Source organism: Bombina bombina, chromosome 5, assembly GCF_027579735.1.
Source record: "Bombina bombina isolate aBomBom1 chromosome 5, aBomBom1.pri, whole genome shotgun sequence".
Classification (NCBI taxonomy): Eukaryota; Metazoa; Chordata; class Amphibia; order Anura; family Bombinatoridae; genus Bombina; species Bombina bombina.
This window is the reverse complement of record NC_069503.1, coordinates 1,061,422,423-1,061,446,317: the sequence shown is the minus strand read 5'-3', so window position 1 is coordinate 1,061,446,317 and position 23,895 is coordinate 1,061,422,423. Positions and strand designations below refer to the sequence as shown.

The 23,895-nt window shown below is 41.7% G+C and overlaps 1 protein-coding gene across 1 annotated transcript in view; it reads left to right on the top strand.

Annotated features, from left to right (window-relative positions):
* Positions 1-23,148, top strand: part of LOC128661715 (ATPase family AAA domain-containing protein 2) — a gene marked incomplete at its 5' end in the record, with an annotated part of 87,207 nt that extends 64,059 nt beyond the window's left edge. Inside the window, 2 exon segments of the mRNA XM_053715938.1 lie at positions 22,639-22,733; positions 23,049-23,148. Coding sequence (XP_053571913.1) covers positions 22,639-22,733; positions 23,049-23,148 — 195 coding nt within the window.
* Between the last annotated feature and the right edge of the window lie 747 nt (positions 23,149-23,895).

Here is a 23,895-nt window from a genome sequence, read left to right as displayed (position 1 = left end):
TGATCCCTCCTAGGCTCCGCCCACCCCAGTCATTCTCTTTGCCGTTGCACAGGCAACATCTCCACAGAGATGGTTAAGAGTTTTTTTGGTGTTTAAATGTAGTTTTTTATTCTATCAAGTGTTTGTTATTTTAAAATAGTGCTGGTATGTACTATTTACTCTGAAACAGAAAAGGATGAAGATTTCTGTTTGTAAGAGGAAGATGATTTTAGCCGACAGTAACTAAAATCGGTTGCTGTTTCCACATAGGACTGTTGAGATGAAGTAACTTCAGTTGGGGGAAACAGTTAGCAGACTTTTTCTGCTTAAGGTATGACTAGCCATATTTCTAACAAGACTGTGTAATGCTGGAAGGCTGTCATTTCCCCTCATGGGGACCGGTAAGCCATTTTCTTAGTCAAAAACAAACAGAATAAAGGGCTTATTATGGGCTAAAAAACTGGTAGACATTTTTATGGGCTAAATCGATTGCTTTATTTGTGCATATTATTCAGATTTAGGCTAATAATTGACATTTATAATCTTGGGGAATGTTTATAAAACGGCAGGCACTGTATTGGACACCTTTTTCAGTCAGGGGGCCTTTCTAGTCATAGACTGAGCCTCATTTTCGCGCCATTAATGCGCAGTTGTTTTTTGAGAGCAGGGCATGCTGATGCATGTGTGAGGATCTAAGAATCTCTGAAAAAGCTTTTAGAAGGCGTCATTTGGTATCGTATTCCCCTCAGGGCTTGGTTGGGTCTTAGCAAAGACTATATCTGGGACTGTATAGGGGTTAAATTGAAAAACGGCTCCGGTTCCGTTATTTTAAGGGTTAAAGCTCTGAAATTTGGTGTACAATACTTTTAAGGCTTTAAGACACTGTGGTGAAATTTTGGTAATTTTTGAACAATTCCTTCATACTTTTTCACATATTCAGTAATAAAGTGTTTTCCTTTTTGAAATTTAAAGTGACAGTAACGGTTTTATTTTAAAACGTTTTTTGTGCTTTGTTGACAAGTTTAAGCCTGTTTAACATGTCTGTACCTTCAGATAAGCTATGTTCTATATGTATGAAAGCCAATGTGTCTCCCCATTTAAATTTATGTGATAATTGTGCCATAGCGTCCAAACAAAGTAAGGACAGTACTGCCACAAATAATGATATTGCCCAAGATGATTCCTCAAATGAGGGGAGTAAACATACTACATCATCTCCTACTGTGTCTACACCAGTTTTGCCCATGCAGGAGGCCCCTAGTACATCTAGTGCGCCAATACTTATTACCATGCAACAATGGATACAACAATGCTGTAATGGATAACTCCATAGCAAATCTTTTATCCAAAATGCCTACTTATCAGAGAAAGCGCGATTGCTCTGTTTTAAACACTGAAGAGCAAGAGGACGCTGATGATAATTGTTCTGTCATACCCTCACACCAATCTGAAGGGGCCATGAGGGAGGTTTTGTCTGAGGGAGAAATTTCAGATTCAGGAAAAATTTCTCATCAAGCTGAACCTGATGTTGTGACATTTAAATTTAAATTAGAACATCTCCGCGCACTGCTTAAGGAGGTGTTATCTACTCTGGATGATTGTGACAATTTGGTCATTCCAGAGAAATTATGCAAGATGGACAGGTTCCTAGGGGTTCCGGTGCCCCCCGACGCTTTTCCTATACCCAAGCGGGTGGCGGACATAGTAAATAAAGAGTGGGAAAAGCCCGGCATACCTTTTGTTCCTCCCCCTATATTTAAGAAATTATTTCCTATGGTCGACCCCAGAAAGGACTTATGGCAGACAGTCCCCAAGGTCGAGGGGGCAGTTTCTACTCTAAACAAACGCACTACTATTCCTATTGAAGATAGTTGTGCTTTCAAAGATCCTATGGATAAAAAATTGGAAGGTTTGCTTAAAAAGATTTTTGTACAGCAAGGCTACCTTCTACAACCAATTTCATGCATTGTTCCTGTCACTACGGCAGCGTGGTTCTGGTTCGAGGAACTAGAAAAGTCGCTCAGTAGAGAAACTCCATATGAGGAGGTTATGGACAGAGTTCACGCACTTAAATTGGCTAACTCTTTTATTTTAGATGCCGCTTTGCAATTAGCAAAATTAGCTGCGAAAAATTCAGGGTTTGCTATCGTGGCGCGCAGAGCGCTTTGGCTAAAGTCTTGGTCAGCGGATGTGTCATCCAAGACAAAATTGCTTAACATTCCTTTCAAAGGTAAAACTTTATTTGGACCTGATTTGAAAGAGATTATTTCAGACATCACTGGGGGAAAGGGCCACGCCCTTCCACAGGATAGGTCTTTTAAGGCTAAAAATAAGCCTAATTTTCGTCCCTTTCGCAGAAATGGACCAGCCTCTAATTCTGCATCCTCTAAGCAAGAGGGTAATGCCTCACAACCCAAACCAGCCTGGAAACCAATGCAAGGCTGGAACAAGGGTAAGCAGGCCAAGAAGCCTGCCACTGCTAACAAAACAGCATGAAGGAGTAGCCCCCGATCCGGGACCGGATCTGGTGGGGGGCAGACTCTCTCTCTTTGCTCAGGCTTGGGCAAGAGATGTTCAGGATCCTTGGGCGCTAGAAATAGTTTCTCAAGGTTATCTCCTGGAATTCAAGGAACTACCCCCAAGGGGAAGGTTCCACAAGTCTCACTTATCCTCAAACCAAATAAAGAGACAGGCATTCTTACATTGTGTAGAAGACCTGTTAAAGATGGGAGTGATACACCCAGTTCCAATAAAGGAACAAGGAATGGGATTTTATTCCAATCTGTTCGTAGTTCCCAAAAAAGAGGGAACGTTCAGACCAATTTTGGATTTGAAGATCCTAAACAAATTTCTCAGGGTACCATCGTTCAAAATGGAAACTATTCGAACGATTCTACCCACCATCCAGGAAAGTCAATTTATGACTACCGTGGATCTAAAGGATGCGTACCTACATATCCCTATCCACAAGGAACATCATCAGTTCCTAAGGTTCGCTTTTCTGGACAAACATTACCAGTTTGTGGCTCTTCCATTCGGATTAGCCACTGCTCCAAGGATTTTCACAAAGGTGCTAGGGTCCCTTCTAGCGGTTCTAAGACCAAGGGGCATTGCAGTAGTGCCTTACTTGGACGACATTCTAATACAAGCGTCGTCCCTGTCAAAGGCAAAGGCTCATACGGACATCGTTCTAGCCTTTCTCACATCTCACGGATGGAAGGTGAACAAAGAAAAGAGTTCTCTGTCCCCGTCAACTAGAGTTCCCTTCTTGGGAACAATAATAGATTCCTTAGAAATGAGGATTTTTCTGACAGAGGTCAGAAAATCAAAACTTCTAAGCTCTTGTCAAGTGCTTCATTCTGTTCCTCGTCCTTCCATAGCGCAGTGCATGGAAGTAATAGGATTGATGGTTGCAACAATGGACATAGTTCCTTTTGCACGAATTCATCTAAGACCATTACAACTGTGCATGCTCAAACAGTGGAATGGGGATTATACAGACTTGTCTCCAATGATTCAAGTAGATCAAAAGACCAGAGATTCACTCCATTGGTGGCTGACCCTGGACCATCTGTCCCAGGGAATGAGCTTCCGCAGGCCAGAGTGGGTCATTGTCATGATCGACGCCAGTCTAGTGGGCTGGGGTGCGGTCTGGGAATCCCTGAAAGCTCAGGGTCTATGGTCTCGGGAAGAGTCTCTTCTCCCGATAAACATTCTGGAACTGAGAGCGATATTCAATGCTCTCAGAGCTTGGCCTCAACTAGCAAAGGCCAAATTCATAAGGTTCCAATCAGACAACATGACGACTGTTGCTTATATCAATCATCAAGGGGGATCAAAGAGTTCTCTGGCGATGAAAGAAGTGACAAAAATAATTCAATGGGCGGAGGATCACTCCTGCCACTTGTCTGCGATCCACATCCCAGGAGTGGAAAATTGGGAAGCGGATTTTCTGAGTCGTCAGACATTTCATCCGGGGGAGTGGGAACTCCATCCGGAAATCTTTGCCCAAATAACTCAATTATGGGGCATTCCAGACATGGATCTGATGGCGTCTCGTCAGAACTTCAAGGTTCCTTGCTACGGGTCCAGATCCAGGGATCCCAAGGCGACTCTAGTAGATGCACTAGTAGCACCTTGGACTTTCAACCTAGCTTACGTATTCCCAGCGTTTCCTCTCATTCCCAGGCTGGTAGCCAGGATCAATCAGGAGAGGGCCTCAGTGATCTTGATAGCTCCTGCGTGGCCACGCAGGACTTGGTATGCAGACCTGGTGAATATGTCATCGGCTCCACCATGGAAGCTACCTTTGAGACAGGACCTTCTTGTTCAAGGTCCATTCGAACACCCAAATCTGGTCTCCCTCCAACTGACGGCTTGGAGATTGAACTCTTGATTCTATCAAAGCGTGGGTTTTCAGATTCGGTGATAGATACTCTGGTTCAGGCCAGAAAACCTGTAACTAGAAAAATTTACCATAAAATATGGAAAAAATATATCTGTTGGTGTGAATCCAAAGGATTCCCATGGAATAAGATAAAAATTCCTAAGATTCTCTCCTTTCTTCAAGAAGGTTTGGAGAAAGGATTATCTGCAAGTTCTCTAAAGGGACAGATCTCTGCTTTATCTGTCTTTCTACACAAAAGACTGGCAGCTGTGCCAGATGTTCAAGCATTTGTTCAGGCTCTGGTTAGGATCAAGCCTGTTTACAGACCTTTGACTCCTCCCTGGAGTCTAAATCTAGTTCTTTCAGTTCTTCAAGGGGTTCCGTTTGAACCCTTACATTCCATAGATATTAAGTTACTATCTTGGAAAGTTTTGTTTTTGGTTGCAATTTCTTCTGCTAGAAGAGTTTCAGAGTTATCTGCTCTGCAGTGTTCTCCTCCTTATCTGGTGTTCCATGCAGATAAGGTGGTTTTGCGTACTAAGCCTGGTTTTCTTCCTAAAGTTGTTTCTAACAAAAATATTAACCAGGAGATAGTTGTACCTTCTTTGTGTCCGAATCCAGTTTCAAAGAAGGAACGTTTGTTACACAATTTGGACGTTGTCCGTGCTCTAAAGTTCTATTTAGAGGCTACTAAAGATTTCAGACAAACATCTTCCTTGTTTGTTGTTTATTCTGGTAAAAGGAGAGGTCAAAAAGCGACTTCTACCTCTCTTTCCTTTTGGCTTAAAAGAATCATCCGATTGGCTTATGAGACTGCCGGACGGCAGCCTCCTGAAAGAATCACAGCTCACTCCACTAGGGCTGTGGCTTCCACATGGGCCTTCAAGAACGAGGCTTCTGTTGACCAGATATGTAAGGCAGCGACTTGGTCTTCACTGCACACTTTTGCCAAATTTTACAAATTTGATACTTTTGCTTCTTGAGAGGCTATTTTTGGGAGAGAGGTTTTGCAAGCTGTGGTTCCTTTCGTTTAGGTGACCTGATTTGCTCCCTCCCTTCATCCGTGTCCTAAAGCTTTGGTATTGGTTCCCACAAGTAAGGATGACGCCGTGGACCGGACACACCGTTGGAGAAAGTAATTTATCAGGTAAGCATAAATTCTGTTTTTCTTTCATGTAATTAGCAAGAGTCCATGAGCTAGTGACGTATGGGATATACATTCCTACCAGGAGGGGCAAAGTTTCCCAAACCTCAAAATGCCTATAAATACACCCCTCACCACACCCACAAATCAGTTTTACAAACTTTGCCTCCTGTGGGGGTGGTGAAGTAAGTTTGTGCTAGATTCTACGTTGATATGCGCTCCGCAGCAGGTTGGAGCCCGGTTTTCCTCTCAGTGTGCAGTGAATGTCAGAGGGATGTGAAGAGAGTATTGCCTATTTGAATTCAATGATCTCCTTCTACGGGGTCTATTTCATAGGTTCTCTGTTATCGGTCGTAGAGATTCATCTCTTACCTCCCTTTTCAGATCGACGATATACTCTTATATATAGCATTACCTCTACTGATTCTCGTTTCAGTACTGGTTTGGCTTTCTACTACATGTAGATGAGTGTCCTGGGGTAAGTAAGTCTTATTTTTGTGACACTCTAAGCTATGGTTGGGCACTTTATATAAAAGTTCTAAATATTTGTGTTTAAACATTTATTTGCCTTGGTTCAGGATGTTCAATATTCCTCATTTCAGACAGTCAGTTTCATTATTTGGGATAATGCATTTGAATAATCAATTTTTTTCTTACCTTAAAATTTTTTCCCTGTGTCGGCGTTACCGGATGTGGCGTCATTTTTGGCGCTAAAAGCATTTAGGCGCCAAATAATGTGGGCGTCTTTTTTGGCGCTAAAAAATATGGGCATCATTATTGTCTCCACATTATTTAAGTCTCATTATTTATTTGCTTCTGGTTGCTAGAAGCTTGTTCACTGGCATTTTTTCCCATTCCTGAAACTGTCATTTAAGGAATTTGATAAATTTTGCTTTATATGTTGTTTTTTCTATTACATATTGCAAGATGTCTCAGATTGACCCTAAATCAGAAGATACTTCTGGAAAATTGCTGCCTGATGTTGGATCTACCAAAGTTAAGTGTATTTGCTGTAAACTTGTGGTATCTGTTCCTCCAGCTGTTGTTTGTAATGAATGTCCTGACAAACTTGTTAATGCAGATTATATTTCCTTTAGTAATGTTACATTACCTGTTGCTGTTCCATCAACATCTAATACTCAGAGTGTTCCTGTTAACATAAGAGATTTTGTTTCTAAATCCATTAAGAAGGCTATGTCTGTTATTCCTCCTCCTAGTAAGCGTAAAAGGTCTTTTAAAACTTCTCATTTTTCAGATGAATTTTTAAATGAACATCATCATTCTGATTCTGATAATGATTCCTCTGGTTCAGAGGATTCTGTTTCAGAGGTTGATGCTGATAAATCTTCATATTTATTCAAAATGGAATTTATTCGTTCTTTACTTAAAGAAGTCTTAATTGCATTAGAAATAGAGGAATCTGGTCCTCTTGATACTAAATCTAAACGTTTAAATAAGGTTTTTAAATCTCCTGTAGTTATTCCAGAAGTTTTTCCCGTCCCTGATGCTATTTCTGAAGTAATTTCCAGGGAATGGAATAATTTAGGTAATTAATTTACTCCTTCTAAACGTTTTAAGCAATTATATCCTGTGCCATCTGACAGATTAGAGTTTTGGGACAAAATCCCTAAGGTTGATGGGGCTATCTCTACTCTTGCTAAACGTACTACTATTCCTACGGCAGATAGTACTTCCTTTAAGGATCCTTTAGATAGGAAAATTGAATCCTTTCTAAGAAAAGCTTACTTATGTTCAGGTAATCTTCTTAGACCCGCTATATCTTTAGCGGATGTTGCTGCAGCTTCAACTTTTTGGTTGGAAGCTTTAGCGCAACAAGTAACAGATCATAATTCTCATAGCATTGTTAATCTTCTTCAACATGCTAATAATTTTATTTGTGATGCCATCTTTGATATCATTAGGGTTGATGTCAGGTATATGTCTCTAGCTATTTTAGCTAGAAGAGCTTTATGGCTTAAAACTTGGAATGCTGATATGTCTTCTAAGTCAACTTTGCTTTCCCTTTCTTTCCAGGATAATAAATTATTTGCTTCACAGTTGGATTCTATTATTTCAACTGTTACTGGGGGGAAAGGAACTTTTTTACCACAGGATAAAAAATCTAAAGGTAAATTTAGGTCTACTAATCGTTTTTGTTCCTTTCGTCACAATAAGGAACAAAAGCCTGATCCTTCCCCTACAGGAGCAGTATCAGTTTGGAAACCATCTCCAGTCTGGAATAAATCCAAGCCTTTTAGAAAGCCAAAGCCAGCTCCCAAGTCAACATGAAGGTGCGGCCCTCATTCCAGCTCAGCTGGTAGGGGGCAGATTACGATTTCTCCAACATAGGTGTGTCCGGTCCACGGCGTCATCCTTACTTGTGGGATATTCTCTTCCCCAACAGGAAATGGCAAAGAGCCCAGCAAAGCTGGTCACATGATCCCTCCTAGGCTCCGCCTACCCCAGTCATTCTCTTTGCCGTTGTACAGGCAACATCTCCACGGAGATGGCTTAGAGTTTTTTAGTGTTTAACTGTAGTTTTTATTATTCAATCAAGAGTTTGTTATTTTAAAATAGTGCTGGTATGTACTATTTACTCTGAAACAGAAAAGAGATGAAGATTTCTGTTTGTAAGAGGAAAATGATTTTAGCAACCGTTACTAAAATCCATGGCTGTTCCACACAGGACTGTTGAGAGGAATTAACTTCAGTTGGGGGAACAGTGAGCAGTCTTTTGCTGCTTGAGGTATGACACATTCTAACAAGACGATGTAATGCTGGAAGCTGTCATTTTCCCTATGGGATCCGGTAAGCCATTTTTATTCAGACAGTAAATAAGGGCTTCACAAGGGCTTATTAAGACTGTAGACATTTTCTGGGCTAAATCGATTCATATATACACATATTTAGCCTTGAGGAATCATTTAATCTGGGTATTTTTGTAAACTAATATCGGCAGGCACTGTTTTAGACACCTTATTCTCTAGGGGCTTTCCCTAATCATAGGCAGAGCCTCATTTTCGCGCCGGTATTGCGCACTTGTTTTTGAGAAGCATGACATGCAGTCGCATGTGTGAGGAGCTCTGATACATAGAAAAGACTTTCTGAAGGCGTCATTTGGTATCGTATTCCCCTTTGGGCTTGGTTGGGTCTCAGCAAAGCAGATACCAGGGACTGTAAAGGGGTTAAAGATAAAAACGGCTCCGGTTCCGTTATTTTAAGGGTTAAAGCAATACTTTTAAGGCTTTAAGACACTGTGGTGAAATTTTGGTGAATTTTGAACAATTCCTTCATACTTTTTCGCAATTGCAGTAATAAAGTGTGTTCAGTTTAAAATTTAAAGTGACAGTAACGGTTTTATTTTAAAACGTTTTTTGTACTTTGTTATCAAGTTTATGCCTGTTTAACATGTCTGAACTACCAGATAGACTGTGTTCTGAATGTGGGGAAGCCAAGGTTCCTTCTCATTTAAATAGATGTGATTTATGTGACACTGAAAATGATGCCCAAGATGATTCCTCAAGTGAGGGGAGTAAGCATGGTACTGCATCATTCCCTCCTTCGTCTACACCAGTCTTGCCCACTCAGGAGGCCCCTAGTACATCTAGCGCGCCAATACTCCTTACTATGCAACAATTAACGGCTGTAATGGATAATTCTATCAAAAACATTTTAGCCAAAATGCCCACTTATCAGCGTAAGCGCGACTGCTCTGTTTTAGATACTGAAGAGCATGAGGACGCTGATAATGGTTCTGAAATGCCCCTACACCAGTCTGAGGGGGCCAGGGAGGTTTTGTCTGAGGGAGAAATTTCAGATTCAGGGAAAATTTCTCAACAAGCTGAACCCGATGTGATTACATTTAAATTTAAGTTGGAACATCTCCGCGCTCTGCTTAAGGAGGTATTATCCACTCTGGATGATTGTGAGAATTTGATCATCCCAGAGAAACTATGTAAAATGGACAAGTTCCTAGAGGTCCCGGGGCTCCCAGAAGCTTTTCCTATACCCAAGCGGGTGGCGGACATTGTAAATAAAGAATGGGAAAGGCCCGGTATACCTTTCGTCCCTCCCCCCATATTTAAAAAATTGTTTCCTATGGTCGACCCCAGAAAGGACTTATGGCAGACAGTCCCCAAGGTCGAGGGAGCGGTTTCTACTTTAAACAAACGCACCACTATACCCATAGAAGATAGTTGTGCTTTCAAAGATCCTATGGATAAAAAATTAGGTTTGCTTAAAAAGATGTTTGTTCAGCAAGGTTACCTTCTACAACCAATTTCATGCATTGTCCCTGTCACTACAGCCGCGTGTTTCTGGTTCGATGAGCTAGTAAAGGCGATCGATAGTGATTCTCCTCCTTATGAGGAGATTATGGACAGAATCCGTGCTCTCAAATTGGCTAATTCTTTCACCCTAGACGCCACTTTGCAATTGGCTAGGTTAGCGGCGAAAAATTCTGGGTTTGCTATTGTGGCGCGCAGAGCGCTTTGGTTGAAATCTTGGTCAGCGGATGCGTCTTCCAAGAACAAACTACTTAACATTCCTTTCAAGGGGAAAACGCTGTTTGGCCCTGACTTGAAAGAGATTATCTCTGATATCACTGGGGGTAAGGGCCACGCCCTTCCTCAGGATAGGTCTTTCAAGGCCAAAAATAAACCTAATTTTCGTCCCTTTCGTAGAAACGGACCAGCCCCAAGTGCTACGTCCTCTAAGCAAGAGGGTAATACTTCTCAAGCCAAGCCAGCCTGGAGACCAATGCAAGGCTGGAACAAGGGAAAGCAGGCCAAGAAACCTGCCACTGCTACCAAGACAGCATGAAATGTTGGCCCCCGATCCGGGACCGGATCTGGTGGGGGGCAGACTCTCTCTCTCTTCGCTCAGGCTTGGGCAAGAGATGTTCTGGATCCTTGGGCACTAGAAATAGTCTCCCAAGGTTATCTTCTGGAATTCAAGGGGCTTCCCCCAAGGGGGAGGTTCCACAGGTCTCAATTGTCTTCAGACCACATAAAGAGACAGGCATTCTTACATTGTGTAGAAGACCTGTTAAAAATGGGAGTGATTCATCCTGTTCCATTAGGAGAACAAGGGATGGGGTTCTACTCCAATCTGTTCATAGTTCCCAAAAAAGAGGGAACGTTCAGACCAATCTTAGATCTCAAGATCTTAAACAAGTTTCTCAAGGTTCCATCGTTCAAAATGGAAACCATTCGAACAATTCTTCCTTCCATCCAGGAAGGTCAATTCATGACCACGGTGGATTTAAAGGATGCGTATCTACATATTCCTATCCACAAGGAACATCATCGGTTCCTAAGGTTCGCATTCCTGGACAAGCATTACCAGTTCGTGGCGCTTCCTTTCGGATTAGCCACTGCTCCAAGGATTTTCACAAAGGTACTAGGGTCCCTTCTAGCGGTACTAAGACCAAGGGGCATTGCAGTAGTTCCTTACTTGGACGACATTCTGATTCAAGCGTCGTCCCTTCCTCAAGCAAAGGCTCACACGGACATAGTCCTGGCCTTTCTCAGATCTCACGGATGGAAAGTGAACGTGGAAAAGAGTTCTCTATCTCCGTCGACAAGGGTTCCCTTCTTGGGAACAATAATAGACTCCTTAGAAATGAGGATTTTTCTGACAGAGGCCAGAAAAACAAAACTTCTAAACTCTTGTCAAACACTTCATTCCGTTCCTCTTCCTTCCATAGCGCAGTGCATGGAAGTAATAGGTTTGATGGTAGCGGCAATGGACATAGTTCCTTTTGCGCGCATTCATCTAAGACCATTACAACTGTGCATGCTCAGTCAGTGGAATGGGGACTATACAGACTTGTCTCCGAAGATACAAGTAAATCAGAGGACCAGAGACTCACTCCGTTGGTGGCTGTCCCTGGACAACCTGTCACAAGGGATGACCTTCCGCAGACCAGAGTGGGTCATTGTCACGACCGTCGCCAGTCTGATGGGCTGGGGCGCGGTCTGGGGACCCCTGAAAGCTCAGGGTCTTTGGTCTCGGGAAGAATCTCTTCTACCGATAAATATTCTGGAACTGAGAGCGATATTCAATGCTCTCAAGGCTTGAACAAGGAGTTCCCTGGCGATGGAAGAAGTGACCAAAATCATTCAATGGGCGGAGACTCACTCCTGCCACCTGTCTGCAATCCACATCCCAGGAGTGGAAAATTGGGAAGCGGATTTTCTGAGTCGTCAGACATTACATCCGGGGGAGTGGGAACTCCATCCGGAAATCTTTGCCCAATTTACTCAACTGTGGGGCATTCCAGACATGGATCTGATGGCCTCTCGTTAGAACTTCAAGGTTCCTTGCTACGGGTCCAGATCCAGGGATCCCAAGGCGACTCTAGTAGATGCACTAGTAGCACCTTGGACCTTCAAACTAGCTTATGTATTCCCGCCGTTTCCTCTCATCCCCAGGCTGGTAGCCAGGATCAATCAGGAGAGGGCGTCGGTGATCTTGATAGCTCCTGCGTGGCCACGCAGGACTTGGTATGCAGATCTGGTGAATATGTCATCGGCTCCACCATGGAAGCTACCTTTGAGACGAGACCTTCTTGTTCAAGGTCCGTTCGAACATCCGAATCTGGTCTCACTCCAGCTGACTGCTTGGAGATTGAACGCTTGATCTTATCGAAACGAGGGTTCTCAGATTCTGTTATTGATACTCTTGTTCAGGCCAGAAAGCCTGTAACTAGAAAAATTTACCACAAAATATGGAAAAAATATATCTGTTGGTGTGAATCTAAAGGATTCCCTTGGGACAAGGTAAAGATTCCTAAGATTCTATCCTTTCTTCAAGAAGGATTGGAGAAAGGATTATCTGCAAGTTCCTTGAAGGGACAGATTTCTGCCTTGTCTGTGTTACTTCACAAAAAGCTGGCAGCTGTGCCAGATGTTCAAGCCTTTGTTCAGGCTCTGGTTAGAATCAAGCCTGTTTACAAACCTTTGACTCCTCCTTGGAGTCTCAACTTAGTTCTTTCAGTTCTTCAGGGGGTTCCGTTTGAACCCTTACATTCCGTTGATATTAAGTTATTATCTTGGAAAGTTTTGTTTTTGGTTGCAATTTCTTCTGCTAGAAGAGTTTCAGAATTATCTGCTCTGCAGTGTTCTCCTCCTTATCTGGTGTTCCATGCAGATAAGGTGGTTTTACGTACTAAACCTGGTTTTCTTCCAAAAGTTGTTTCTAACAAAAACATTAACCAGGAGATAGTCGTGCCTTCTTTGTGTCCGAAACCAGTTTCGAAGAAGGAACGTTTGTTGCACAATTTGGATGTTGTTCGCGCTCTAAAATTCTATTTAGATGCTACAAAGGATTTTAGACAAACATCTTCCTTGTTTGTTGTTTATTCTGGTAAAAGGAGAGGTGAAAAAGCAACTTCTACCTCTCTCTCTTTTTGGATTAAAAGCATCATCAGATTGGCTTATGTGACTGCCGGACGGCAGCCTCCTGAAAGAATCACAGCTCATTCCACTAGGGCTGTGGCTTCCACATGGGCCTTCAAGAACGAGGCTTCTGTTGATCAGATATGTAGGGCAGCGACTTGGTCTTCACTGCACACTTTTACCAAATTTTACAAGTTTGATACTTTTGCTTCTTCTGAGGCTATTTTTGGGAGAAAGGTTTTGCAAACCGTGGTGCCTTCCATCTAGGTGACCTGATTTGCTCCCTCCCATCATCCGTGTCCTAAAGCTTTGGTATTGGTTCCCACAAGTAAGGATGACGCCGTGGACCGGACACACCTATGTTGGAGAAAACAGAATTTATGTTTACCTGATAAATTATTTTCTCCAACGGTGTGTCCGGTCCACGGCCCGCCCTGGTTTTTTAATCAGGTCTGATAATTTATTTTCTTTAACTACAGTCACCACGGTATCATATGGTTTCTCCTATGCAAATATTCCTCCTTAACGTCGGTTGAATGACTGGGGTAGGCGGAGCCTAGGAGGGATCATGTGACCAGCTTTGCTGGGCTCTTTGCCATTTCCTGTTGGGGAAGAGAATATCCCACAAGTAAGGATGACGCCGTGGACCGGACACACCGTTGGAGAAAATAATTTATCAGGTAAACATAAATTCTGTTTTTTCAAAGAAATTTGGATCAATTCGATTCACAATCTTTGGATTCAGAACATTGTTTCACAATGGTACAGAATAGGCTTCAAGTTAAGGCCTCCTGCAAGAAGATTTTTTCTTTCCTGTGTCCCAGTAAATCCAGTGAAGGCTCAAGCATTTCTGAAATGTGTTTCAGATCTAGAGTTGGCTGGAGTAATTATGCCAGTTCCAGTTCTGGAACAGGGGCTGGGGTTTTACTTTTTCATTGTACCAAAGAAGGAGAATTCCTTCAGACCAGTTCTGGATTTAAAAATATTGAATCATTATGTAAGGATACCAACATTCAAAATGGTAACTATAAGGACTATTCTGCCTTTTGTTCAGCTAGGGCATTATATGTCCACAATAGATTTACAGGATGCATATCTGCATATTCCGATTCATCCAGATCACTATCAGTTTCTGAGATTCTCTTTCCTAGACAAGCATTACCAGTTTGTGGCTCTGCCGTTTGGCCTAGCAACAGCTCCAAGGATTTTTACAAAGGTTCTCGGTGCCCTTCTGTCTGTAATCAGAGAACAGGGTATTGTGGTATTTCCTTATTTGGATGATATCTTGGTACTTGCTCAGTCTTCACATTTAGCAGAATCTCATACGAATCGACTTGTATTGTTTCTTCGAGAACATGGTTGGAGGATCAATTTACCAAAAAGTTCATTTGATTCCTCAGACAAGGGTAACCTTTTTAGGTTTCCAGATAGATTAATTGTCCATGACTCTGTCTCTGACAGACAAGAGACGTCTAAAATTGGTTTCAGCTTGTCGAAACCTTCAGTCTCAATCATTCCCTTCGGTAGCCTTATGCATGGAAATTCTAGGTCTTATGACTGCTGCATCAAACGCGATCCCCTTTGCTCGTTTTCACATGCGACCTCTTCAGCTCTGTATGCTGAACCAGTGGTGCAGAGATTATACAAAGATATCTCAATTAATATCTGTAAAACCGATTGTACAACACTCTCTGACGTGGTGGACAGACCACCATCGTTTAGTTCAGGGGGCTTCTTTTGTTCTTCCGACCTGGACTGTGATTTCAACAGATGCAAGTCTGACAGGTTGGGGAGCTGTTTGGGGGTCTCTGACAGCACAAGGGGTTTGGGAATCTCAGGAGGTGAGATTACCGATCAACATTTTGGAACTCCGTGCAATTTTCAGAGCTCTTCAGTCATGGCCTCTTCTAAAGAGAGAGTCGTTCATTTGTTTTCAGATGGACAATGTCACAACCGTGGCATATGTCAATCATCAAGGAGGGACTCACAGTCCTCTGGCTATGAAAGAAGTATCTCAAATACTGGTATGGGCGGAATCCAGCTCCTGTCTAATTTCTGCGGTTCATATCCCAGGTATAGACAATTGGGAAGCGGATTATCTCAGTCGCCAAACGTTACATCCGGGCGAATGGTCTCTTCACCCAGAGGTATTTCTTCAGATAGTTCGAATGTGGGGACTTCCAGAAATAGATCTGATGGCTTCTCATCTAAACAAGAAGCTTTCCAGGTATCTGTCCAGATCCAGGGATCCTCAGGCGTAGGCAGTGGATGCATTGTCACTTCCTTGGAAGTATCATCCTGCCTATATCTTTCCGCCTCTAGTTCTTCTTCCAAGAGTGATTTCCAAGATTCTAAAGGAGTGCTCGTTTGTTCTGCTGGTGGCTCCAGCATGGCCTCACAGGTTTTGGTATGCAGATCTTGTCCGGATGGCCACTTGCCAACCGTGGACTCTTCCGTTAAGACCAGACCTTTTATCGCAAGGTCCTTTTTTCCATCAGGATCTCAAATCCTTAAATTTGAAGGTATGGAGATTGAACGCTTGATTCTCAGTCATAGAGGTTTCTCTGACTCTGTGATTAATACTATGTTACAGGCTCGTAAATCTGTATCTAGGAAGATATATTATCGAGTCTGGAAGATTTACATTTCTTGGTGTTTTTCTCATCATTTTTCTTGGCATTCTTTTAGAATTCCTAGAATTTTACAGTTTCTTCAGGATGGTTTGGATAAAGGTTTGTCTGCAAGTTCCTTGAAAGGACAAATCTCTGCTCTTTCTGTTCTTTTTCACAGAAAAATAGCTAGTTTTCCTGATATTTATTGTTTTGTACAAGCTTTGGTTCGTATAAAACCTGTTATTAAGTCAATTTCTCCTCCTTGGAGTTTGAATTTGGTTCTGGGGGCTCTTCAAGCTCCTCCGTTTGAACCTATGCATTCGCTGGACATTAAATTACTTTCTTGGAAAGTTTTGTTTCTTTTGGCCATCTCTTCTGCTAGAAGAGTTTCTGAATTATCTGCTCTTTCTTGTGAGTCTCCTTTTCTGATTTTTCATCAGGATAAGGCAGTGTTGCGAACTTCTTTTAAATTTTTACCTAAGGTTGTGAATTCTAACAACATTAGTAGAGAAATTGTGGTTCCTTCATTGTGTCCTAATCCTAAGAATTCTAAGGAAAGATCGTTGCATTCTTTGGATGTAGTTAGAGCTTTGAAATATTATGTTGAAGCTACTAAAAAATTCTGAAAGACTTCTAGTCTATTTGTTATCTTTTCTGGTTCTAGGAAAGGTCAGAAGGCCTCTGCCATTTCTTTGGCGTCTTGGTTAAAGTCTTTGATTCATCATGCTTATGTCGAGTCGGGTAAAACTCCGCCTCAAAGGATTACAGCTCATTCTACTAGGTCAGTTTCTACTTCCTGGGCGTTTAGGAATGAAGCTTCGGTTGATCAGATTTGCAAAGCAGCAACTTGGTCTTCTTTGCATACTTTTACTAAATTCTACCATTTTGATGTGTTTTCTTCTTCTGAAGCAGTTTTTGGTAGAAAAGTACTTCAGGCAGCTGTTTCAGTTTGAATCTTCTGCTTATAATTTCAGTTTTTTTCATTATAAGATTTAAACTTTGTTTTGGGTGTGGATTATTTTCAGCGGAATTGGCTGTCTTTATTTTATCCCTCCCTCTCTAGTGACTCTTGCGTGGAAGATCCACATCTTGGGTATTCATTATCCCATACGTCACTAGCTCATGGACTCTTGCTAATTACATGAAAGAAAACATAATTTATGTAAGAACTTACCTGATAAATTCATTTTTCATATTAGCAAGAGTCCATGAGGCCCACCCTTTTTTGTGGTGGTTATGATTTTTTTGTATAAAGCACAATTATTCCAATTCCTTATTTTTTATGCTTTCGCACTTTTTTCTTATCACCCCACTTCTTGGCTATGCGTTAAACTGATTTGTGGGTGTGGTGAGGGGTGTATTTATAGGCATTTTGAGGTTTGGGAAACTTTGCCCCTCCTGGTAGGAATGTATATCCCATACGTCACTAGCTCATGGACTCTTGCTAATATGAAAGAAATGAATTTATCAGGTAAGTTCTTACATAAATGATTTTTTTTTCTCCAGACGTTACTGCGCAGCTCAGAGGGTGGTGTCTGCGGCCCTTAATGCTTTACCTCGCCCTGCTAAGCGCAAGCAAAAGGTTACATATTGCACTCCTTCCCAGAGTACATCAGATAATTTATTGGATTTAAATGATAGGGTTATCCGAGGATGAATTTCTTTCTAAGACTACAGAGTATGAACATTCTGGGTCAGAGTCTGCTACCTTTAAACCTGCAGCTGCGTAGGATCCAGACTTCAGTTTTAGGAATTTGCGCTTTCTTCTAAAGGAAGTTTTTTTTTTTTTTTTTTTTTTAGCGAATTCAGTAGTTCCAGAGGCCAAATTGCCTGAGGAACCTTTTAATTCCTAAATTGAATAGTTTGAGGACCTTATCCTTCCCTACTCCTGTTAGATGGCGAACATATTAAGAATGAATAAGACTGGATTGTTCCTCTCTTCTCCCTTTAACAAATCGTTCCCTTTCCTGGACTCTCAGTGGAGTTGAGGTTCCGTCCATAAAAGGGATGGCGCTATCTTCATCCTTGCTAAACGTATTACTATCCCGTTTGAGTATAGCTATTTGTTTTAAGAGCCCATGGATAAAGGATGGAAACATTGTTGAGAAAGTTTGTTTCAACATTCGGGATATTTGTTTCAACCGTAGGCGGCTGTTGCCGTGGTTTCTGGAGAAACTACCTTCTGGTGTGACTCCTTATAGGATTTGATCGGGGTGAAGAGGCCTTAAGGGTTGCTAATTCTTTAATCTATGATTATTAGGCAGATTATTCGCCTAAATGCTAAGGCTTCAGCCTTTTCTGTTCAGGCCTGCCTGGCTCTGACTGAAGTCATGGTCTGCGGATATGACTTCTAGGTCTAGACTTCTTTCCCTACCCTTTAAGGGAATGATTTTGGTTGGTCCAGGCCTGGACTCAATTATCTCCATGGTCACAGGGGGCAAGGGTGCCCTTCTACCGCAAGAGAATATGAACGAGTCTAAGGGACAATTTTCGTTTGATAAAGCCCATGTCCGCAGTCCTCCACTAAGCCTGAGCAAACCAAGAGCTCTTGGAAGCCGGCTCAGTCCTGGAATAAATCCAAGCAGAGCAAGAAGCCCGCCGAGTCTAAGTTGGCATGAACGGGCGGTCTCTGGTACTTTTCTGGATCGTGTAAGAGGCACTGTCGCTCTTTTCAGTCGCTTGGTTCAGAGACATGCAGGATCCATGGGTCCTTGAGGTCATAGCTCAGGGTTAACAGGATAGGTTTCAAGTCTCGTCACCCAAGGGCAGTTTCCTCCTCTCTCTCCTGTCTTCCTGACCAGAAGGAGGGAAGCCTTTCTGGGGTGTGTACGGGATCTGTCCTCTTAGGAGATATGGTGCCTATCGCAGTGAAAGGTTTGGAATACTATTCAAACCTTTTCATGGTCCCAAAGGAGGGGGGGGACTTCCGTCCGATTTGGACCTAAAGTGCTTAAACAAGTTTTTTAATGTCCCCTCGTTCAAGAGGGAGACAATAGGTCCATTCTTGACCACAATAGATCTGAAGGATGCTCCCTTCACGTACAAATCCTCAATGACCACTTCCAGTTCCCAAGGTTTGCGTTCCTGGACCAGCACTTCCAGTTTATTGATCTTCTGTTTGGTCTAGCTGGTATAGTGGTGTGAGCATAGCTGCCTTCCAAGTAATTGACCCAGGTTTGATTCCCGGCCAACGCAGCATTCTCCAAGAAATTTTTCGGAATTCTCCCTTTTTTCATCGATCCCATGGATGGAAGATGAATCTAGAGAGAGTTCTCTTGTATCAAGTACCAGGGTAGAATTCTCGGGTACTATAATAGTCTCCATAGACATGAGAATATTTCTAACAAACCAGAGACAACGTAGGCTAGCTTCAACATGTCTTGCCCCCCAGACCTCCTTAAGGCCATCTGTGGCTTGGTTTATGGAGGCGATTGGTCTCATGGTGTCCAGCATGGACATAATTCCCTTTGCTAGGTTTCACCTCAGACTGTTGCAACTGCGCATGCTGAAGCATTGGAACGGCGATCATTCGGATGTCTCAACAGATTTCTCTGGCCAACCGATCAAGGGAATCGCTCTCTTTGTGTTTTTGTCTGGATCCCTTGTCCCAAGGGATGTCCGTATCAAGACCATCGTGGCTGATTGTGACTATGGTTGCGAGTCTGTCAGTATTGTGGAGCGGTTTGGGGTGCCAGGAAGGCACAAGGCCTATGGACCTGATCGCATTTTGGATCTTTGGCAATATACAATGCTCTGAAGGCTTGGCCTCTGCTGGGTTTGTCCCAGTTTATCAGATCCCAATCAGACAATATATCCTCAAATGCTTACATCAACTATCAGGGAGGAACGAGAAGCTCCCTAGTTATGGGGGAAGTATCTCGGATTCTTTGCTTTCAGCGATCCACATTCCGGGTGTGGATAACTGGGAAGCGGATTTCCTCAGCAGACAATCCTTTCATCTTGGGGAATGGTCTCTCCATCCTGGAGGTTCAATCTATCTTTTACGGCCGTTACCACTACTTCCTAGTGTAGTGGCTCGAATGAAGCAGGCGTCAGTGATGCGGATTGCTCTGTCTTGGCCGTGAAGGATATAGTTTGCGGACTAGTGGGGATGTCTTTGTCTCCTCTGTGGAAGTAACCTTGTCGCAGGGATCTGCTGACCAAGGTCTTTTTGTTCATCTATGTCTAGATCTCTGAGGCTGACTGCGTGGAGATTGAACGCTTAGTCCTAGCCAAGACGGTTTCTGAGAGTTTTTTATTTTTACTCTCATTCAAGCTCGTAGCTGGTTGCTCGTTGTATCCATCATAAGGTGTGGAGGACCTTCTTATTCTGTTCTCCAGGATGAACTGGAGAAGGGATTTTCTGCAAGTCCCCTGTCTGTGTTCTGCACAAGAGGTTCGCTGAGCTCCCTGAGGTGCAGTCACTTGTTAAGGCTCTGCTAGGATCAGATCTGTGTTTAGATCTATTGCTCCTCCTTGGAGTTTAAATTTTGTTCTTTAGGTTTTGCATGGGCTCCGTTGGAGCGTATGCATGAAGTAGACATTAAATTATTGTTTTGGAAGGTTTCTTTTCCACGGGCTATTACATCTGCGCGCAGAGTATCTGTGATTACTGCCTTGCAATACGTTCCTCCTTATCTGGCTTTCCATGCTGATAAGGTTGTTCTACGAACCGTTAGGTTTTCTTCCTAAGGTGTTTCAATTTGCAACATCAATCAAGAGATTGTGGTTCCTTTTTTATCTCCTACTTCTTATTCGTCGAAGGAATGTTTTCAACGTAATTCTGGATGTGGTTTGTTCCTTGAAGTTCTATCTTCAGGCCACGAAGGAATTTAGACAAACTTCTTTCTCTGTTTGTTCTCTTTCCGGGAAGCGTGGGAGTCAGAGGGCCTCTTCGACTTCCTTATCTTTTTGGCTGAGGAGTGTCCTCCGGGACATAAGCCTCCTCTGAGGATTACGGCTCATTCAACTAGAGCTGTGGCCTCTTCTTGGGCTTTTAAGAACGAGGCTTCTATGGAGCAGATTTGTAAGGCGGCTACTTGGTCCTCTTTACATACTTTTTGCAACATTTTACAAATTTTTATGTTTTTGCTTCAGTGGAAGCAGCCTTTAGGGGAAAGGTTCTGCAGGCTGTGGTGCCCTCAGTATAGGGTCAGCCTCCTTTTACCCTCCCATTTTTTTCATTTAGTGTCCTCTAGAGCTTGGGTATTTGTTCCCACAAGTAATGAATTAAGCAGTGGACTCTCCTCCCATTAAGATGGAAAACATAAATTATGTTTACCTAATAATTTAATTTCTATCTGTGGGAGGAGAGTCCACGGCTCCCGCCCGTTTCTCTGGGGGGCGGACCTAAGTTTAATAATATTCTTCTGGCACCATTTATACCATGATATTTCTGCTACTTTTCCTTGTTCCCTTGGCAGTTTTTTTTTTAGTAAACCTCAGGCACGTTTTCACCCTTGCGTTTCTTCATTTCCTTTGGCTGAATTACTGGGGGTTATGGGTAAGGCAGTTACACTTAACAGCTTTGCTGGGGTGCTCTTTGCCTCCTCTTGCTGGCCAGGAGTTGAATATCCAACTAGTAATTGGAATGACGTCATGGACTCCATGTCCGGAAAAAGACATTTATCAGGTAAGCATAAATTTAGTTATTGTTTAAAAAGTTAGATAATGCCTTTTATTACTCATTCCCCAGTTTTGCATAACCAACATGGTTGTATTAATACACTTTTTTTTAACCTCTGTGATTACCTTGTATCTAAGCCTTTTCTGACAGCCCCCTGATCACATGACTTTTAATTTATTATCTATTGACTTGTATTTGATCAAATTGGTGCAGTGTCTGCCACAACCCGCGGGAGTTTAGCACAATGTATCTATATGGCTCGCTCTAGCCCTCCCCTGGCTTAGAAACAGGCAGACATTTAGAGGGTTAAAGGCTATAAAGAATATTAATATAACAATGTTGGTTGTGCAAAGCTGGGGAATGGATAGTAAAGGTGTGATCTATATTTTTAAACAATAACCGTTCTGGTGTAGACTGTCCCTTTAAGCCAATATTAAAGGACCAGTAAACACAGTAGATTTGTATAATCAACAAATGCAAGATAGCAAGACAATACAATAGCATTTACTCTGAATTACAAATGAGTTGTAGATTTTTGTTTTTCTAACAAATTTCAAAGTTATGTATATTTCCGCTCCCCCTGTACCATGCAATAGAAATCAGCCAATCACAAATGCATATACATATAGTCTGAATTCTTGCACATGCTCAGTAGGAGCTGGTGACTCGAAAAGTATAAATATAAAAGACCGTGCACATTTTTTTAATGGAAGTAAATTGAAAAGTTGTTTAAAATTACATGCTGTGTCTGAATCATGAAAATTTAATTTGACCTGAGTGTCCCTTTAAAGGTGCATGAAACGCATCATTTTTCTTTCATGATTCAGATAGAAAATAGTTTTTAAACCACTTATCAATTTATTTTTATCTAATTTGCTTCATTCACTTGGAATCCTTTGAAGGTGCAGCAGTGCACTACTCGGTTCTAGTTGACTGCATTGGGTGAGCCAATAACATGAGGCATATATGTGCATCCAGCAATCAGCAGCTCCTGAGTGTACCAAGGTATCCTTTTCAACAAATGATACCAAGGGAACAAAACAAATTAGACAAACTTAAATTGGGAAAGTTGCTTAAAATCACATGCTCTATCTGAATCATGAAAGAGAAAAAAATTGGGTTTCATGTCACTTAAGTTAAAATTAGTTACAAACTTTTTTCAAGGTTTGTTGCATACATTTTTATTTAATCACTTTGTTATATTATGTAAATAATAAATTTTTGCTTTGGATAGCTTAAGTAACATTCTCATCTCAGGCATGACTTTAACTATGTGAGTAACCCCTTTGCGAAGTTAATCACACCGCATTACAATGCTGCTAGTGTTAAAATTACATTCTCTGATTATTTAATTTCTACTCTTTATTGGTCCTTAATTATAAAATTTAGTCCGGTTTAAAAATCTTCCAAAACATCAGAACATTCTAACACTTAACCTTCAAGTTTGAGTTGCACTAAATGTGTTCTCTAATTAAGTTCTTTGTTGCAAGGCAAGAAAAGAGATTCTCAAGATTCACACACAAGACTGGAGTCCTCAACCATCTGATTTATTTTTAGAAGAACTTGCTGAAAAGTGTGTTGGTAAGTAAGTCTATTATTATTTAACTTTAAAGCCTAATAGATTAAAGAAGAAACTAGAGACTCACGATATTTGCACAATAAATATGCAAATTGTTTTAAAATATGAACACTCCAGGGTGCGACACTTTATCCTTTCTGGTCTTCCTATCTCCTTTACAATTCATAATGAATGCATCTTCCTTACACATCGCTCCTCATCTGCTGCACCTCTCTTCCAATCCCTTTGCTGGCATTCTCTAACCTCCAGAATAAAATACAAAATCCTGACTTTGACATTCAAGGCCCTCAATAACAATGCTTCCCCCCATTTTTTCTTTAGTTCTCGTCTCCCATCACCATTAAGTCTGCTCATGACCTCCTTCTCTTCTCCTCTCTTGTTACCGCTTCTCATTCCCGTCTTCAGGACTTCACCAGATTGACCCCATTCTTGTGGAACTCTCTGCCTCGCTCCACAACTCTCCCCTAAGTTTTAAACGCTCCTTAAAGGGACACTGAACCCACATTTTTTCTTTCATGATTCAGATAGAGCATGCAATTTTAAGTTACTTTCTAATTTACTTCTATTATCAAATTTTCTTCGTTCTCTTGCTATCTTTATTTAAAAAAGAAGGCATCTATGCTAAGGAGCCAGCAAATTGTTGGTTTAGAACCATGGACAGCACTTGTTTATTGGTGTTGTCCAATCAGCAAGGACAACCCAGTTTGTTCACCAAAAATGGGCTGGCATTTAAACTTACATTCTTGCTTTTCAAATAAACATACCAAGAGAATGAAGAAAATTTGATAATAGGAGTTATTTAGAAAGTTGCTTAAAATTGCATGCTCTATCTGAATCACAAAGGAAATAATTTGGGTTCAGTGTCCCTTTAAAGAGACTACTGTTGTGGGATGCATACAATATACACTATCATTTCTTTCCTACAAATGATTAGAGATCTTAATCATGGATTAAAAAAAAGAAAATTGACAGGTGGTGTTCGCTTCCCCATTTCAACATAGATTTACTTAAAGGGACAATACACTGTAAAATTGTTTTTATATTAATGTATTTACAATTACTTGTTATACCAGCTGCAGAGTATAAAATGTATGAGAAATTGCATTTTCAGGTTTGTGTATATGAAGTAGCTGGTTTTGTGCTTTTAACCACAGCCTATTACAATGGG